Below are 21,243 nucleotides of genomic sequence, written 5' to 3'. Positions count from 1 at the left end.
GAGAGAGAGAGAGAGAGAGAGAGAGAGAGAGAGAGAGAGAGAGAGATATGCATTTTGGTTGTATAATATTTACTCTGCTTGAAAACAATATCTAACTAGATTTATGATTGGACAGGATGTTAGCTGATCGCAACAGGGTGAATCGATAAATTATACAAATTTTTTGTATATAAATCATCGTTAGAGAATACGCAATGAAATAATTTTTTTTTATGTTTCAACAAGAGAAAGAAATAGTAGCAACGCGACAGTAGAAAATCGAAAGGGAAGAGAGAGAAAGAAAGAAAATGTATGGAACTCGAGATCGACTCTGTCGTTATGTCAGTATCGTACGTATTCGCGTTTCTTTTGCGTCGTAACTTAATCGAGAAGGATTCGATAACGACAAGATGTGGACGTTGACAAGGTGCATGTGCAAATGCGCGGCACGACGCGACACGGATGCAGCTTCAACGTCAAATGCATTTAAGGCTGGGTCCACAACCTTGCTTTAAGAGGCCCTAAGCTGTAAAGCCGTAAGAAATTGACCAATCACAGAAAATTATTTTTCTCGCATTCAACTATGATTCTTATGGCTTTACGGCTTCTTAAAGCAAAGTTGTGGACCCAGCCTAATGCGCAACCTTGATCTCGCGCCTAGAGACCCTTTACTAGAGACTGGCTATTAAAGAACTTTTGCTGATTGGTGCACGTGACTTCTGCACAACTAATGGCAGCGCCAATAAGGAACGCTGTTCAGCCGAGTGCGAAAAAGAGCTGATTTCTGACTAAAGAGTATAAGCAAGAGAAATAATGTTTTTTTTATAGATTTTGATTTCTTAAATATAATAACGTTATCAAAAAATTCGAGGCGAATAGAGAATACCTTGAAAATTAAGCGCGAACATAGTGTATTTACATAAATTTCAGTATTCTTGCTTAATTTTCGAAGTGTTGCTCAAACGCTACGAACTTTTTAGTATCTTTTCATCACGCGTGCACGTAATGTGCCCTATACCGCAACGCTTTTGCGTGTGGTAAATAGCCAATACCTCAAGCCGTTGAGTTATTTCTCTAATCCCACTCTTCTGTGCAGAAACGTTGCAGTATAGGGCACATTACGACGAGCACTTGTAATGAAAAATTCTATATGTAGCGAGTGGGGGCATATTTGTTTATAGGTCGGCACGGGCGCTCGTACGCTTGCGCCCGGCCGCGCTATAAATAACTATCCCCCATTGTTACACAATGTACTGTAAGATATCAACTAAGATCTACATGTCGGGCTGTGTGGCTCCGCGGCAAGACGGTGGCTTTGCGTTACAAACTAGTACGAGGTTCTCAGTTCGAATCCCGGCATCGCGTCGAGCGTCCGACATTTTTTCTCGGCCCAGCTCTTACAACCTCAGAAGTGGGATAAAAGATCTACTACCCTCAGTCAAGAAACCGATTTTTCGGAAAGGTGATTTGTTCATCGGAGATGAGAATTGAGGCGGACGGTGGGACTCAGCACTTCAGCAGGGACCGGCATACATGAGTGCCCTCTGGAAAATTACCACGCGCTTTCACCTTTACCAACAGTAACAATCAACCATTCGGTCATTCGGAATGACACATTCGCTCGCGAGCTCTCAGTTCCGAAGAACCGCTCGACCGAGACGGATGCGTCTCGGTTCGGGTGCTCTCTAATTTATATTTTTGAAAGTGTTGCCGACTTCGACTGAGCAATTGAATCCCAACAATGGGTGTCCGCGGATGGGCTCGTCTCGATTGTTCGACATTTCGTCGACTAGGACTCCTGGCGCGCGTTATTGACGACGCCGTAGACGCAGGCGTCAGGTGGCCATTCGAGCAACGCCATTTTCGCGGGCATTGCATCACCCGTTACTGTTCTACCATAGACGTAATCTGCACAGACGTGATCTGGCCGTATTGTCTCCGCTCACTTTAAGGAGACAGGAGCCATTATTTAAGAAGAAAAAGAAGCTCGCGAGCTCTCGAACAGTGTGGACCGTTCCTGCGCTTCCTCGATAGTCTCCCGTGCTTTATAGGCCTTCGCCTACATCCTTGGTTCTGTGAGCCTGCTTTTTAGTGCTTATTTTCTTCCTTGCGTGTAAGTAAGCCCTTTTTCTGCCTGCAAATAGCCATTTTTCCTGCTATGCAGGAAGGTGCGTCGGCCTCGCCGGATCCCGGCGGCGGCCTGCTTTCGCCAAACAACCTTTTGTCCGCGTCCCTGGAGGAATTTAACTCTTTCTTTTCGCGCGCTGGTGAGGATCAGGCTGGTGCCGTGATCCCCTCGACGGATATGCCTCCGCCAAAGACTAGCTTTCTTAAATCCCCATCTTTTAACGTCGTTACAAATCGTAAGGGGAAAAAAGGTAAGACGAAGAGGGGGAAGTCCCCGCAAATTTCGCGGGAAACTTCGCGCGCCACTGTTTCCACCATTAGTAGTCCTTATGGAACACGCGCTAGATCGCGATCTCCAGCAAAGGTCAGTGAATCTCATGCTTCGAGCCCCTCGATCTCTGACATCGAAATGTCTCAGGATGAGTGCTCGGTGCCTTCGGTGGCGGAGGATCCTCCTCCCCCCCCCGAGGATTGACGACGTGCGTAAAGATATTGCTAGCAGTGTAAGAAAGAGCTGTGATGAGGTAAGCGATGCCAATTCTATGCCACCGCCGGGTAAGCATGCTCGGGTCTTACCACAGGGCGATTCAAATCCCGTTCAAGCGGTTCGCACCGATCTTAACCTATCTTATGACAAAGGGGATCGCCCCCTTCATAGTTTTCGTTCGTCGAGTTGCTGATTCCAGCGACGGTGCCAATTCTAGGTTAGACCCGATCGCTGTCTCACGTACCATTCTGTGTTTCGCGAAGAACAAAATAATTGAAATTAAATCGTCGGGCCGAAATAAAGTGGCAGTTCACTTTAACAATTTTGCGATAGCCAACACAGCTCTTTAGCACCCAAGTTTGAAAGAGGCTGGTCTGCATGCCTTCATTCCTTCTTTTAACATATTGCAAACTGGTATTATCAGAAATATCCCCCTTGACATTTCTGAGGACGAAATTATTAACCATTTCTCCTCGCAATTTAAAATTATCTCAGCTAGAAGACTCAATATCAGACTGCGTAAAGATGGTGAAACTACTTTTTCTCCATCCAGAACTGTTCTTGTCAAATTTCGCGGACAATATCTTCCTCGCTCAGTCTCTTATATGCAAATAAGCTTTCCTGTATTTCCATACTTTCCGCGTGTCTTAATGTGTTTTTCCTGCCTTAGATACGGTCATATTAATGCGGATTGCAAGAGCAAACCACGATGTGAAAGATGCGGTGATGCCAGACACCATGAGCTCGACGTTTGTCCTCGGCTTAGCCTTCCACCTCTCTGTTGCAATTGCGGGGGAGAACACCTACCGTCCGCCACGTCCTGTCCGGCATACTTGAAGCAGAAGCTAATTTATACAACTGCGACTCTCGAAAACATATCATATGCAGAGGCGCGCTCTAAAATCAATGGCCCCCCTCCTAATCCCTTCCACCCTTCAGAATTTCCTACATTTTCGCATCCTTGTAACCCCCCTCGCTCTGTTGTTAACTATCACGACTTGACGACTGAGGAGCCGGCTACCTCGTCTCCCATCTTTGACACAGTATCACAGGGCGTGGGTAGATCTTATTCCGCAGCTGCAAGTCTACCTAAAATGGCTCCCTCCAATAATCGTTTTAACCCCTCGCTTTCTAACGAGTATTCTGTGCGGGCGAATACTCACGCTCCTCGCAATTATCAGAATCCTCCACCTACTAATCCTAGAAAACTTTCGGAGCGTAATGCTTCTAGGAACAACAATTCTCTTCGTGATATTCACAACTCTTTTTTGTTTGCACCTAAAGGCAGAATGCCGCATTCACCTCTCTCTCCTTCTGGCTATGACAATCCTGACTCCCACTCTATTCCCTCTTCTTCCTCTTTTTTCCCTTTCCCGCCTTCCCACCTATCTTTCTCTAACACCCCCACATTTGAATACACCTCTGGTACTTGCCCGCCCTCTTCCTTCTCTTCCCCCCTGGTTGCTAATCCTGACGGACCCCCGAACTTTATACAACAAGCCATCTCATATCTGTTAAAAATTCTCAACTATATTCCCACCTCAATACTTTCTGCAATATTTAGCCCAGATTTCCAACGCATCATCGCCTTTCTACAAACCTTTCTAAACAGTAATGCGGCCTCTAAGGGCTATTAAAATTTCTTTTTGGAACAGCCGTGGCGCTATTGGGAAAAAAGCTGACATTGAAAAGTTGGCTGAAACCGTAGATATTTTATTTCTTGCCGAAACCTGCGTGAGCTCCTCACGTGATTTCAGGGTGCGGGGCTTTGACTGCTTGCGCATCGACGCCAACCATGCAGAGATTAGGGGCATGTTGGTCCTAATTCGCAATCCTATTTTATACTCTCAGGTGGATTTATCCAAGGCCTTTAATAACTCTTTCGAAGCTCTGGGCATTGAACTTTCTTTTAATAACTCTCGATTACTACTGATCGGTGCTTACAGACATCCTAACACTCCCACCCCCGCTAATACTCTGACTGCTCTCTCTCGTGTTCTTGATAAATATGAATATTTCATTCTTCTTGGTGACTTCAACGCGCACCACCCGTTGTGGGGAGGTACAAGGATAAGTCCTGCAGGCCGCGCGCTCTCTGCTTGTATAGAGGACAACCACTTAGTGATCCTCAATCCCCCTTCCTCCCCAACGTATATTTCCCTCTCCTCTCCTCCCAGTTCCTCTATCGACCTGGCTATTACCTCTCCTCGCATCTCTTCTCTTTGTGATACTCTCATATCCTCCGACCTGCGCGGCAGTGATCACTTCCCCATCGAAGTTCAAGTCAATTGCGAGATTCGTATCTCTTCAGTTTTCTCATACAAAATCAAACTAACCACGGATCAATGGAAGGAAGTTCAGCGATTTCTGTATGTTAATGCAGATTCCATCTCTCAAAGAATCAAGGACATTAATCCTGATGATCCTATCTCCCAATATAATACCTTTATGGAGCTTATCTCAGAGAGCTACGAATGTTTCTCTCCTTCCAAACCCTATCCTACGAATAAAACTTCTTGTAGAGCTTTTACTAAAAAAGGCCCTCCGCCATCCCCGTGGTGGACTTCTGATTGCTCTAGTGCCGTTGAACAACGGAGCAATGCTCTGAAAACGTTCAGGCATTGCCCCTCGTGGGATAATTATGTTTATTATCGTTCTGTGGTTTCGCAGACCAGGAAGATCTTAAGAAGAGCCAAGCGTAATGGCTGGAAAACGTTTTGCGCCTTTCTTGATATAATGACTCCTACGGTAAACATCTGACGTATGCTTAAAAGCTTCCGCAATCGCCGCCTCATTCCGGCTAATTCTCCGTCTTTGAATAAAAATACTGACAGGACTGACATGATTCGTGATGCTGTGGATAAGCTATGTCCTCCTTCTGTCCCTCCAGCTCCACCTGCCTTTCCAGAGCCTTACAACGGTACCCATGCTTGGTTGGATGACCCCTTCACTTTTAATGAACTTACAGCCGCTCTTCAATCGGTTAAGGTCTCGTCCAGTCCGGGGTTGGACAGAGTTGACTACCGTTTGATCAAGGCTCTCCCTTCTGAGCTCCTGCTCTCTCTTCTCTCCATTTTTAATAATCTTTTTCGTCTTTCCATTTTTCCCTCTCAATGGTCCCACTCGCTGATTCACCTTCTTCCTAAACACAACAATAGTGGCGTTCGTCCTATCTCTCTTACTTCTTGTATGCTTAAGATCATGGAAAGGATGATCCTAAATCGCCTCTACTGGCTCATTGAATCTCCACTGTCGGATTTGATTCTTAATAATCAATTCGGCTTCCGTAAATTTCGTTCCTGTCAGGACAACCTCACAGCTCTCGTTGTCGACATTCATACGGGATTTCTAACTAAGCAATCTACGGTAGCAGTATTTGTGGACATTAAATCCGCCTTCGACAACGTTCTACCACACATCTTCATCCAGGATCTTATCGAGTTAGATTTTCCTCCTCTCCTTCTGTCCTTTATCTACAATCTCATCTCTGAGCGTTCAGTACAATTCGTTAATCAGGGCAACATCTCTACGCCTTTGACTACTTTTAAAGGCACTCCCCAGGGGTCCGTCTAAAGTCCTTCTCTTTTCAATCTCTACTTAAGGAAAATCAACGAAGTACTCCATCCCGATACTGAGCTTCTCCAATTTGCTGATGATATTGTCATCTATTCATCTCATAAGGATATAAAGTCCGCTATTCACTCAGTTGAGCGCTCCCTGCAGGGTTTGGAAGTATTCTTGCTTGAGCAAGGTCTTGATATCTCCCTCCCCAAAACACAGCTTATGATTTTCTCCACTAAAAGATCCCTCTCTCTTAACAACTATTTCATTACACTTCGAGACCAACATATCCTCCCTTCATCTTCTGTACGCTTCCTGGGAGTTCTACTTGACCCCACGTTAACCGGCAAGGCCCACATGTCAGCTGTCACCGACAAAGGAAAGCGCATTCTCCAAGTTATCCGCGCTCTTAGGGGCACGTGGTTGGGAGCCCACCCGCATCTGCTTTTAAATATCTACAAGTCTATGCTTCGAGCGGCCATTGAATACGCGGTGCAAATATTCGGTATGAACAGTAATACTCGTTCTCGTGCACTCCAGGTCACTCAAAACCATGCTCTCAGTCTCTGCTTTGGTTACCGTATCTCCACGCCCCTGAATGTTATATACGCCGAAACAGTGGAACTCTCACTTCCTTTCAGATTTCGCCTTCTTGCTTCCCGCTACTTCTTAAAAATCTCTTCTGTGCAGGGCCACATTACCGTGGAAAAGCTCCACCAGCTTTGTGATGTCGCCAGGGTAGCCTCCAGAATGGACTATTTACACAATCATTTTCCAGCGGCCACTGTATTCCTATCTGGTCTTTCTATCACTCCTTCGTGGAGTGCTCTTATACTCTTCCCGACTTTCGCTCTTCTTTCCGCTCCACCACTATTGCTATTGATTATGATTCACTTTCTCTTCCGCCTGAAGACCCTTCCTCTCAATTACCCATCCGTAGTGCCCAATCATTTTTTGAGCGGGACTTTCAACACTTAATTTCCGACTCTACGATTTTCTACACAGACGGTTCTAAGGTTGACCACAGCACGCACGTGGGGGCGGCGGTGTTCTCTCCCTTTCTTCTTCTTCTTATTAGTTAATGGCTCCTGCCTCCTCCTTAAAGTGAGCGGAGACAATACGGCCAGATCACGTCAATACAGATTTCGTCTATAGTAGTAACAGTAACGGGTGATGCAATGCCCGCGAAAATGGCGTTGCTCGAACGGTCACCGGGCGCCTGCGTCTACGGCGTCGTCACACCGCAACAACGCGCGTCAGGAGACCTAGTCGACGAAACGCCGAACAATCGAGACGAACCCATCCGCGGACACCCATCCTTGAGATTCAATTGCTCAGTCGAATTCGGCAACACTTTCAAAAATATAAAGTAGAAAGCACCCGAACCGAGACGCGTCCGTCTCGGTCGAGCGGTTCTTCGGAAATGTGTTCTCTCCCCAACTACAGGCTGAATTGATGTATAAGCTCCCTTCATATACATCGATCTTCTCTGCGGAGGCTTATGCTATCTATAACGTCATCTTAACTTCTATTGTTATGAATCTTCATAACAATAGAAAGCTACTATTGTACCGACTCTATGAATGTCTTAGAGGCGCTTAAAGGATTCCGCAACTCCACCTATAACTATCTTATTCCGCTCATCAAATCAGTTCTGGAAAAGGCCGAATCTAAAGGCACGGCGATACACTTCGTTTGGGTACCTTCGCATAGAGATGTTATAGGTAATGAAAAGGCTGACCAGCTCGCTAAACGGGCAATTCGTAAAGGTATAGATCTCAACTTTAAAGTCCCCTACTCGGATCTCTGTGCGGTTACAAATTTTAAAATCACAGAAGACTTTTATCAGCATTTAACGTCCCTAGCCGACTTTAAGGGATCGAACTTTTTCAACATCTTTAAAAGGGCAGCGAAACCCTGGTATTTCCGTTTAAAGATTTCCAGGGAGGCTATCGTTATGATTAATCGTCTACGCTCTGATCATTACAACCTTAATCACAGTTTGTATCGTAAAAACTTGCTCAAAGACCCCTCTTGTCCTTGTGGCGATCCAAGGCAGGATATACTTCATCTAATCTATGATTGTCCGTACTCCAGGGACGCGGTGCGATTTTTGCGCCGCATAATTGACCGCGCCTCTACAGCCAACGATAGACTGATTAAATTTTCGCATGCTATTGCTAAACCTTCTGCTCGCTTCTGCAGACTCATTCTCAGTTTTAGTAAATTTTGTGGCAGGCCCTTTTAAAGCTTTATATTTCCGCGCCTCCTTGCGTCCCACGCAGGCGCTCTGCCCTGCCTCCTTTGCCCCTTCCTTCCATCCTAGCGGTGCACTTCCATCCTACCGCTCACTTGCTTGGAGTCGCTCGCTCCAGCGCGGCGCAAATGTTTGTTCCTATTTACTACAAGTTCTGCTCTCTACCTAATTCAGTTTTTTCAAAACTATTGAGACGTGATCTGGCCGTATCGACCTCCCATTATACAGTTTTGGAGGCGGGTGCCATTAACCAAATAAGAAGAAGAAGAAGGGACGAATGACAATTCAGGCTGGCCAAGCTGTAACATATATCAACTAAGATCTACGTGTCGGGCTGTGTGGCTCCGCGGCAAGACGGTGGCTTTGCGTTACGAACTAGTACGAGGTCCTCGGTTCGAGTCCCGGCATCGCGTCGAGCGTCCGACATTTTTTCTCGGCCCAGCTCTTACAGTACTATTATCGTATCCAAGAGATCATAATATTAAAAAAACACTATTCCTTTTACTTACACTTTTTTAACAGAAATCCTCTTTTTCAATAAACTTTGGATTGAAATATTATCAGAGCTTGCACTCTGAATTTACAGTGGTATTGATGAATTAATGATATAACTGTGCGCGTGTCCGTGTCCGTGTGCGTGTTCGTGCGTGCGTGCGTGCGTGTGAATCAGTGAAGTAATGATGTGTCTTAACGTATCTCCTAAAGAATCGTAAATAAAATGATATATTAATAATAATATTATTAATATTATTAAAAAACAGAGAATCAATTAATTTTAATCACGAATGATACAAATAAGGAAAGAAAATGTGAACTAATTTGCTACGTTGTGTTAAGCAATTGGAAAGTACCCTATATAAATAATAATCTGTTCTATTCTAATATTTAAATTCAGTCAGTATGTACTTACAAGCTATTTCTCCTACCTACATGTGGTACACATATTGCTTGATATGACGACGTGATAAGTATAACGACCACAAATGAAATCGATAACAATCGATGGAATCGATTTATCGCTGCCATTTGTTGGGCAGATGGCCAGTTTCTAGTAAAAGGTCTCTAGCGCCTGAGGAACCATTACTACACCACCCGTATCATGCCGCCGACAAGCATTGCTCCGTCTTTTTTTAAACTTGCTAATTTACCGTTCGAAATTGAGGTGCAGTCGCAAACCTTAGCTTTACTCATGATTTTGCTCCCGATCTGAGGATCTTAATCGTCACAGCGATCTCGTCGACATGGGATAAGTTTGATTGTCGGACGAAATTACCGTCGGTGTTCCGATCACGTCAGATGTCACCAGCAATTGGTGCCGCGTTTTTCGTTCGCTTTTGCTTGGTTCGGTTTATATAATATTTTATTTCTCCGGTATCTGATAACCGCAATGATTAGAGCATTGTTTTTGAGTCACCGTTGTGGGTGCATATACGATGATTTATACGCTAAATAACACGCGGAGTGATATGTGATTATTAGTAGGTCTTAAGTATTTTCGAAACTAACATATTATGCATAAGTTTAATTTTTAAATTTATGATATTATGCGACATTATTACAACGTTTTACATATTTTTTTTAGCATTCAGAGAATATGAGGATATCGGTAAAGTCGTTAATTGAGAGGTAGTATTTTAATTAGAAACTAGATAAGCGTTACTAATAACATTCAAGAACAATAAAATGAGATAACAGCAGATCTGAATGAAACTATAATACATAGATGTTGTAAGTTAAAGGATTTAAAACAACTAATGTTGTTTCCTAATAAACAATAGGATCAATAAGTCCGATGATCACAATGATTCAATGTCTGTTTAAAAATAAGCACAAACATGGTTGGCTCGGGCTGGTCGTTATCGGTTACCACGATATTTTAGTCTACAAAGCCGCACAAGAACATCGAATAATTACGCGGTAATAATCCCCGTCCGATAAGGATAAATTAACTTCGCCAGAAGCGCGATGCGGCCCTTTACGCAAAATGGTGTAGAGTCTATAAGGATAATATTAACGAACCAAGTTTAAATACATTTTTTGCGTCGGTCCTGCCTTTGTCAATTAATAATCGACTACTTGGAAAAGAGCATTTTAAGTTAGCCAGATGAGAGAGACTTTCTTCGATAAAGCTTCAAAACCAACGAATTCGCGTAAGAACTCCTGATATATTAAGATAGAGGGATATAATATTTATTATAGATTAATAAATTCGTTATAATTTAATATTTTATAAATAATTTATTATAGAATATTTAAGAAACCTGCGTCGATATGAACAATCGTTGATAATAAATCATTTTTACAACGGACTAAATTATCGGGATAGAGGAAGCAGAAAACGATATATGCGAGAAAGAAAGAAAAAGGGTGACTTTGACTCCACGAAGAAATCCATGGCCAGTCTCCTCGTATTTCTTTGTTGAATTATGTCTGTCGACATTGGAGAGAAAGAGCCGAGGTGATGGGATTGGAAATCCTTGCAGGACCTATGTGAAGAAGAAGAGGCCGCGAGAGGTGCATCCATTATCTCTTTTCCGACTGCACTTGGAAATGCATTCATTATCTATATCTCTCTCAGAACGGAATTGGACGATATATATATCACTCGCCAGTAAATTGCAAGAAAATATACGAATGATGGTCGATAAACTTTTAACGAGTTCCTTTTGTGTCGGGTGCGACAGCCGCGCGAATATCTATAAGTCTCGAGGATTGCGGGTCCGATTTGAAAGTTCTCGTTGATTCTTCTTTCATAAAGAGGATCACTCATCAAATGCTCGAGGCATAAAATATTTGTAAGTTGAAATGAATTTTTTTCTTATAAATTACAATTACAAAGAAGGAGGAGAATCACAGTTTAACAATTTAGCAATATAATTTTCTTGATAATTGTAATATGACTTATATCTAAAAAGATTCTATATCATTGTGTATCTTTCAAAAATGTTAGAAAAAAATTTTTGCTTTTAAACGCACGTAATAAATATTAATAATTTTCTACGTTTACTTATATTAAAAGTACGTCATAATATAGCCATATGATATTATAATATATATTTTTAAACGCGAAAGAAATTGCAATACTAGGATAATTATGAAAAAGTCTCGTCATACTCATACGAGAAACAGATACAACACTACGGTATTGTACATCTACATCTTGGTAATGTCGTTTATTCATAGTCATGCTACAGGCATTCGTTTGAAATATCATAATGACATGCTATCGGAACCTTTCCCTTCCGACCTTGTGAAAATCTCCACAAGGAAATTCAAAATCCCAACCAGGAATATGATTTCCTCCCTCATAGACATGAGTCATAATTTACAAACATCCGTCACGGGACGGTCATACTCGTGGGATGTGTCGTTAGCCTGTATCATTTTTCTTCGTCTTCCGCTGCCTCCCGCGCCGATCCCGTTTGTCCCGCAGCAATCAGCCCTTTTCGAGCTATGTCCTTTTCATAAATGAACAGGGGACTATTCTCGACACACATGCGTACATAAGAGAGATTCGCACGAAATTATCCATTAGGCTGGCTCCGAGGATGGTCTTTAGTTGTCGTACAACTCTTTAGTTGTCGTACAACTAAAGATATTGCAACCAAAATGTTGAAACAAAGATTGAACGAAGCGCGATTGCAATGGATCGCCGTCCGTGTCGAATGTGCAGGATTTGCGATTCACCGTACTTACTGAACTTGTAAGATGCATCGATTCAACAAACTTCAAAGTTTAGTTTCGAAAAAGACAGATTATATCAAAATATCGAACTTTCTAAAAAAGAAATAATTTGCATATTTTACAGCTTTTCAAAATTATTAAAATATTGTCAATTTTTAACTACAATAGTATTAAAATATTACAAGGGGAGTGCGTGCATGCGTGCGTGCGTGCGTGTGTTAATAATAAATTTCAAGTTCTCTTTTCACAGTAAAATTTTCTCACTTTTGTATCAATTAACGAATTTTGTTTAACATTCTTTTCAGTAATATTATTCGTTTATACATTGACCGCTTTAAATATGCATATTTCGATGGCATATATTGTGACGTACAAGGCGAATGAGTATTATAAATGTAATAGGGGCAAAGAGAGTTTCAGATTCCCTCCCTCGGTTTATGTGATCTTGTTGATAAATCCACTTGACAAACAATGCGAATATTTTGAACGAGAACAGGATGCTCTCTTATAGAAGCTGCCTAGTTGCATCATTATTTACAAGTAATAGCTCATAGTTATCTACGAGTACATCCTCTGCTGGAAACATACGAGTTTCTTTTCTCGAGATTGTTATCGACGGATATTTTGAACAATGCTGGACGTTTCTCAATGATTGATCGTTATCGATAATTCGACTTCCAATTATAACCGTAATTCGAAAATACAAGATATATGAGATTTATCGCCATCAATCGCTGTCGATGACAATTCACGATTGTGAAATACAACTAAATTAATATTGATTGTCTGTTTGCTCGTCTTGTGTTATTTATTTATTCCTTACATGTACTATACGATCTTGAAAAGTTTCTTCTTAATTATAAAGCGATTTATGTTGTAGGCAAACAACTACGATATACAGTTTAACACGCACGTCTCTAGAATCGATCAATAATTAAATTACCGTAATGACCGCGTTGGGAATTGTTGAAAGATATTTTGCATGTTAACTTCATTGTTTTTATTGCGATTTATGATGCATTTTATGCGCCTGCAAAAGCGCCGTCTGGCATGCATTTTTGCATATATCCTTTGACGTGGAAAAAGGGCGCGGAGTAGAAGGTAGCGGGCAAAGAGTTTCGTGCATGCTTTATGATCTCGTCGCTACGTCGCTAAGTCCTCTCGACAAACGATCCTTTGTACATAAATACCTTGAATAAGAGCAGGGATGTTCTTATCTCCCATTAGTTCGTCGCGTAATTTCTCATTACAATGCGAAGATTACGGTTTCCTCAGAATTTCTGAATTTTAGTCACCTCTTCCCTTAGTTAATTTTATTTCCGCTCGAAAAATATCATTAGTACATGATCTCTTTAGACTTATTATTTATACGTACGCGTATAAATATATATAATCTAAATATTATTTTCTTAAGTAACAAATACTTTTATTTGAAAAAGATACCCCAGACACACACAAGTAAAAAACCATCTTCTTTTAATATTTATATTAATTTGGATTTCTTACTGCATTTTGTAATTGTAATAATTATATTAATTATATTAATTACATTATTACAATTACATTACTTGTAACTATAATATAATATAGTTTTCTAAAGTAAAAGTATAGCAAAGATAGTATAGATGTAAAACGCTATATAGATAAAATTTTGTATGTTGCTGTTCGCTTATATACAGTTACGCGGTACAATTAACATAGAACTCTCATGCGAATAAAACGAAAAGACATTCTCGAGTCATTAACTATCTGTCTTGAATAGAATCTTTTCGGCGAAATAAAAGCTGCTAAAATTACCCTTGTAACGAACGATATATCGAATTTGTCGAAAATTTCGTATTGTCATTGCCGTTCGATGATTTGCTCACCTGCGCAATATTTTTTTGAACGTTTCCGTGTAAAAGCTCTTCTTTTATCAGGAAAAATTGAAGGGTAACTTTAAAGGATGAGGGATGATCGCATGCGATCTCTCAGCTTTAGTTCGCGTTTCCGTTACAGATTTGCCATGTATCATAATATGCGATGTGTTGCTCGTAAAATTAACATATACTTTTTTTATAAATCAGATTCATATTATATTTATATCGTTTTAAAAAAACATAACAACGAGAAATAAAATTCACTCTGTGTCTCAAGACAGATTTCATTTACAATATTAAACTACGGTATTTTAAGAGCGTAAAGTGAACACAATTGACAATTGAAAGTTTTATACAAGGTTTGAGCTAGATTTTGATATTTAAATAATTCAATGTGATTTTTATATAGAGCTGGGCATGTAATTAAAATACTTTTATTTAAAACACAGTTTTCATAATAAAAGTAGATTTTATATTTTATATTTTAGCGGTATACAAAAAAGTATCACGTATTTAAAATTGAAAGATTGAAAACTTTATGTATTTAATAATTTAAATAATAACATTAATCGTCAATGTTATTATTTAAAATACAAAATACTTTCAAACTTTTACTATTAATACTGAAATACAAAATATAAAATACTTTTATATACTTTCATAAAATATAAAATGCAGAATATTTTCATGTACTCCGCTGAAATACAAAATATATGATACAATTGTTTTACAAATACTGTTTTCAAATAAAAGTATTTTAAATACATGCCCAGTCCTGATTTTACATATTCCTACAAACTACAAACCAAAATAAATTTTCAATTTTGAAACGCAGTCATAAACAGATCTAAAGTAATAATATCATAAATATAAGGTGTACAAATTAATTCTCGGTCCCTACCTTTCAGCGATATCAGAACGTTTAAAAGTTGAATTCCCACCCCCCCCCTCTATAGTCATTTTGAAATGCCATCTTTTAGCTTTAAAATGAGGTACAATCTTACGTACTTGATCCTCTTGTGAACATAACCTAAAAAGTCAGTAGTAAACATAATGTCGTTCGAAAAGTAACATTTGAGGTTAGCTTTCTTTTCGCATTTCAACCTAAAAAAGCGGCTAAGACAAAAGAAATGATTTGTTCAGCTTTGAACAAGAATGCTGCATCGTACAGTACGTTTAAAAAATGATTCCAACAGTTTCGAGAGGGAAATTTCGATCATGAGGATCGTGAATGCCATGGTCAATCAAAAAAGTGGAAGACGTGGAGTTGGAGGAAATTTTGAACGAGAATTTTTGCCAAACACAATTAGAACTTGCAAATACGCTTGGAATAACCAGTAAGACGTTTCCTATCGCCTAAAATAGTTGGGGAGGATTCGCAAGGAATCCCGATGGGTCCCTCATAAGCTCACTCCCGAATACAAAAGTAAACGCCACGATACTGCTCCCTCCTTGATCTCTAGATTAAAGAAAAATAATTTTTTACACAAAATTGTTACTCGTGATAAAAAGTCGATATTGTACGAGAATCCTAAGAAGCGAAAATCATGGGTCCGTCCAAGTGAGCCGTCAACGAGCATCGCAAAAAAGGTGTTGCTATGCATTTGGTGGGATCAAAAGGGCGTGATCCATTATGAGTTGCTCCGACAAGATCAGACCGTGACTGCTAAGCTCTATCAATAACAATTGATTCACGTAAATGAAAAAAAAAGTTGAAGAAAAAAGGCGATTTACTGGCAGTGGAAGAAGGAAGATGATATTGCTGCAAGATAATGCTCGGCTCCATACAGCAAAATACACTTTGGAAACCATTTCCGATTTAGGCTGGGAAATTTTTTCTTATGCGGCGTATTCTCCCGATTTAGTCTCTTCAGATTATCACCAATTTCGAGCCCTACAACATCATCTAACTGAATTTCGATTCAAGTCAGTTCAAAAGGTCAAAAAAAGCCTCGACGAATTCATTAATTCAAAGCCACCATCATTTTTCCGATCTGGAATCCGGAATGATACCGTATCAGTGCACCTCTTGCCCTGATGAAGTAAACGATATGGCTCACGAAACGTTGGTATTAATAATGAAGAAAGACACGGCGATAACCCGTAAAACTTTCTGGTATAATTGAAGAAAATATCCGTGAAAGCCTCAAAATCGATATAGATTATTTACTTACCTACTATTCTCTTTCATTCTCCTTCCATCTCGAGCACCGTCCGTTTCGAAATCGCTGCTTGGCAGATATACGATAATGTATTGTCAATTACCACACGGTTTAAATCAACTTCGAGATTTATTTTTTCGATGATTGACATGCGGCAATCGGTAGCTGAGGGAGTAAAGACGGAGAGAGAGAGGGGGGAGAGAGAGAGGGGGGAGAGAGGGAGGGAGGGAGAGAGGGGGAGGGGGAGAGGGGGAGGGAGAGAGAGAGGGAGAGAGAGAGGGAGAAGTAGGACGGCGCGGAAAGATGGTTGTGTCCAATTGGAATGAAATGGCAGAATCACAAAAAGAAATACATTTCTCCATCGGCCATTCCTACTCCGCGACCTCTCCAACTACGATGAAGGCTTGTATCACAAAACGATTTCGCGTCACGAGCAGAAATTTTCATCCCTAGTTTTGTCACGATGCGATGTCCTACGACTCTTCCTCCCCCCCCCCCGGCCATTGTTTTTGTCCGTTATGGCGCGCGGATCAGCGCGTGGAAATACATCGAGGGTTTTAATATATTCCGGAATTTCGATCGGCACGTACTGCTGCGGGAGCTGTCACGGCACGAATGGATGAGAGATGATAGATTCAATGAAATTAAATGACGGATCGCGGTATCTCTTTTTAATTTCGTCATTCTCCTACCACTTTCATGAAACGAATAAATTTCTATTGCCCTCGTTGCCTCGATCACGATTATGGAGATTTGAAAACATTGAATTTAAACTATACGTTTGTATCACACACATACACGACATACGCACTCGTGAATAAACTGCAGAATAAAGTCTTTTTTTATAAATTTCTCAAGAGAAAGCGCTACGCGTTTTTGCTAACTTCACATTCATAGATAATGTATAATTTTCTAAATTGGTACGCTTCTTACATTTCGACGATTTCGTAGAACGTTATTATTTCTTTCTTAACACTGAGAGACGAAGAAAAATTATTGCCTATAATTTAGACAAATTTTCCCTCTCACTTAAAGAGAGAAAGAATTGTTTTTTTTTATGTGTGTTGTGTGAGAGAAAAAGTTAATTTAGTTTTTCTCTCGGTCTAATATTAGTTAAATGCTTATAAAAAAGCGATTCCATATTGAAAAATTATTTAATAATCATGATGATTATTTCGAATATGTTTACTGATAAAAGATTTGAAGAGATAAAAAAATAATAGATATATATATCAGCTTATATTTTTACAAAATATATAAACACGGGTAAAATATCTTGCGATACAATTAAGTGTCTCACCAGAATCGAAGGTTACTTCGCTGACCATGATCCATCGATCCGAGAAATGGAGTCTCAACTTAACGAATTTTCCAACTCGATGATGAAGCTTGATCGTGACGTTCCGAGAAGTCTCGAAGATCTTGTCCTCCATGTACGTGTAGGTAATGGGTTCTCCCGTGTAGTATTTTCCGCCAATACTGAAGAGTATGTCAATTTGTGAAAACACCTGTGGTCCGAAAACACATGAATATACACGGAGTGTTCTAAATATGAATTAGTTGGTATATGAATAATATAATAATTGCGTAAAAGTAATGTAGGTTTGTTGAGTCGAAGGTATCATTTATTAATAAGTAACTCTAAGCCGAGAATGATAACACAGGTACGGATTACATACTGAATAAGCACTTCAGTAAAATTTATCATATGTATTACGCGCATGAGTGTCTCGTCTGTATGAAAGAGGAAACACAGTACATATCTCGCAACGACAAAATTCCTATTCCACCTTCCGAGCTACTTTTTCACCTCCTGAACAACCGCATCGCATGCTCGTAAATTTTTGACCGCGGATAGCATTTTTCAGGGCTGACTACTTTCGTGGTCGTAAATTCACGGATGACGACTTGACAGGAAAGGAATTCTGTCGTCACGGAATGCCCAGCCCTTACTTGCTCCCTGGTGAAATTGGAGTTGATGGAGATTATGCTGCAAAATTGCGCGGCCAAAATCAATTCCAATATTGATCGTCAATTTGTGTGATTAACTGAAGCTGTGATCTCATCGCAACGAGAAAAAAATGATTTCTGCTACGATTAAGCGGGGGTAACCCGGGCTGATATGAAATAAAACAGATTACGGTAGTGGATATTAGGCAAAATGGATGCCGTGTACACCGCGGGACGTTGATGGATAGAGCCGACTCGAAAACCTTACCGTTCGAAGAAGATTTACCGACAAAGTAGAATGCGGATCGTTCTCGTATGGTTGGAAGTATCACAAAAAGCCGTTACACTTTTGAGAACGTTATAAAAGTTTAATGTGTCCCTAAAGTTCGATGGAGTATATGATCTGACCATAAATCAACTATTATCCGAGGTATTATCCGTGCAGGTCGCGCTAGCTTTTTTGTTAGTGGAAGTGTATCGAAATTGCATCCATACAATATACTTTTATTCGTTCGCTGGACTTGACTTCACAATTTGTTCTTTCTTTCTTTCTTTTTACAATAGTCCATGTCAAAATATCATTTTTCGCGTCAGCGCGCAAGTCGTAATCCGTTGGTAGATGGAGAAAGAAAAAACGATGTCGCGCGCCGATCTCTTTCTTTTTGCGAAGAATAATGAATTCGTGAAGTTACAAACACGTACAAAATCAGATTCTGTAGCGTAAATATCGGAAAGCACAGCGCAATTATCTAAACGGTATCGTGTGCGAAGTGAATATTGCTTGTTGAATATTCGTAAGTCACGATTCATTTGAAATTCCGAATATCCATCTTCAATGACGACGATAGCCTTAACGACGCGGCGACGATGATAACGACGACGACGCGATGGATAATCTAGAATTCCGTAAGTTTCGATTAATGTCGAATAATTTCCGAGGGAAGATCTTAAGTGGATGATAGACTTTATTACTGTTGCAAGCACGCTCGGCCTTTTTCCCATCTTGACTTATGCAGTCTACTACGGACTTACCGAATCTGGAGTGTAATTCGAGGAATTCTGTGTGCACTGTATTTCGTTGGAATTGGAACGGAGAATATATCATATTGCGTAAAGTTGATTGTCAAGGAATATATCGGTGGACCTACATGTAACAATTTGTAAGCGCCGACCCTATAAAAGTTGCCAAATTACCGAGTTGCGCGATATAAAGTAAGTTTTCTCTGTACTTTATTTAAGTGAATGTATTTATTAATAAAGATATATGCAGTTTCTCCTGTAACATCTTTATCTCAAGAAATTTAATATTCTTAGAAAGAACGTCTATTATTCGATAATGCATAATGCATTTTATACTATGCAATCCAAAATTCAGAAAGAAAATAAGAAAAACTTAAGACAATTAAGGCGATCATATCGATATATAATATAATCCTCTTATAATGACTGTAACAATATCGTTACAGTCATTAAATGTCACAGAATAGGATTAAAAATTGGAAAGCAATGAGATCAGTCGATGCGATTTCTGGTTCGTCATACCTGAAGCTGCAGAGCTCAGCAATGCTTTTAGGCTCGTGCAAACACGCGAGATAATAACGCGTTGCCAAATTTCTCCACGATGTCTGTATCTTGCTGTCTCGTATTTTACAAGTTTGATAGTTATACAACCATACTATAGAAAATCCGGAATACATTTCCAATGATGCGGTAGACAGGGGGAGTCGGCCTATCAGATACGGTTATTCTAATCCGCGTTATGTAAATCCAATTTCCAGAGGTTTATCTAGCGGCAATGGCAGCCGGGAGTGATATACCGTGCAGCGGGAAGACGCGAGATTCGATGGTAACAGCAGGTAGTATCGACATGTCGATGCACCTTGCGCGTAGGTGATGCATGAAGATAGGTCTCTATAAAACTCGTTTGAACTTTTCATGCTACGTTACCGTCGAAAGTCTCTGGAAAGATGAAGAGATATATATTTTTACACATGCATACGTAAAAGTACGTGGATGCACACGCGGACTGTCATACATAATTTGATACGCGTATCATAATATTCATAATGTATACTCTCTAAATTTCTTGGAACAAAATTTCACTCTAAAAGAGTGTAAATGCTGCTACTATTTAAAAAGAGTGAAAATATTTACATTTTTGAATAAGAGTGGCAGATTTTCAATTTTTTTTGGAGTGTGATTTATTACAAAGGAAAAAATCTCACTCCTTTTTTTGTGGAAAGAATCTGACACCAAAAAAGAATCTCACTTCCAAAAAAAAAGAATGAAAAAATCTGCCGTTCTCTTTTATTCAAGAGTGCAAACCATTTTACTTTTTTTTAGTGGCAATATTTTCACTTTTTAGAGTAAAATTAGAATGAAATTTTACTTCAAGAAATTTAAAGAGTAAACAAAATTCATATTTTAGAACATGTTTAAAAATGCTACAGACGTGTATTTGCGAAAAAAGTGAGTACTAGTTGTATTAAAAAAACTTGGGTACAGTGTTATGAAGGCCTAATTCCACTAATATAAGATTAACTTTAATCTTGGTTTAACTTACCGTTTACGTTTCTCTAATTAGAATTAGAAAAAATGAAGAATAAATTAAACCGAGATTGAAAAATTGTATAATTTTATATTGGTGGAATCGGGCTTATGTGTCTATATACTAAGCTCTAAGATAAATGTTTTGGTATCTACGTACAACCATTTATTCTATTGTAAATCTAAAATATGGGTAAATGTGTCGATGAGGGGACCCCCCTCCAATGACTTTGACCTTGACATATGTTATCAAGGTCATGATTCTGAGTAACTTTGCCTTAACAACTAGCCGTCGCTCGCCCTTCGTTAAAAAGTTATTAACAATTATAGTTTTAAAATAGTAAATGTCTCAATCAGGGGACCTCCCTCCAATGACTTTGACCTTGACATATGTTGTCAAAGTCATGATCCTGAGTAACCCTCAACAGGTTTTAGTTGTCGCTCGTCCTTCGTTAAAAAGTTATTAACAATCATAGTTGTAACGTATGCTATACATGTATGATATGAAGTACTATTCTACACCTTTCCCTGTTCAGAAACGTTGAATTTTCCAAGCGAAGTAACTTTCACCCCCCCCCCCCGCACAGGGGCACACGACTTCTACGATTGTACTATTGCTGTGATTGTACT

General features: G+C 39.9%; 1 protein-coding gene across 1 annotated transcript in view; it reads right to left on the bottom strand.

The window, feature by feature from the left end:
- LOC108781397 (epithelial discoidin domain-containing receptor 1) overlaps positions 1–21,243 on the bottom strand; it is a 148,452-nt gene that overhangs the window by 115,501 nt on the left and 11,708 nt on the right. The window contains exon 3 of the mRNA XM_018549348.1: positions 17,417–17,624. Within this exon, the coding sequence (XP_018404850.1) occupies positions 17,417–17,624 (208 nt within the window). The remainder of the gene's footprint in view (positions 1–17,416; positions 17,625–21,243) is intronic.

The sequence above is a fragment of the Cyphomyrmex costatus genome, unplaced genomic scaffold (genome assembly GCF_001594065.2).
Source record: "Cyphomyrmex costatus isolate MS0001 unplaced genomic scaffold, Ccosl1.0 scaffold81, whole genome shotgun sequence".
NCBI classification, from domain to species: domain Eukaryota; kingdom Metazoa; phylum Arthropoda; class Insecta; order Hymenoptera; family Formicidae; genus Cyphomyrmex; species Cyphomyrmex costatus.
This window is presented reverse-complemented; position numbering and strand designations above follow the sequence as displayed.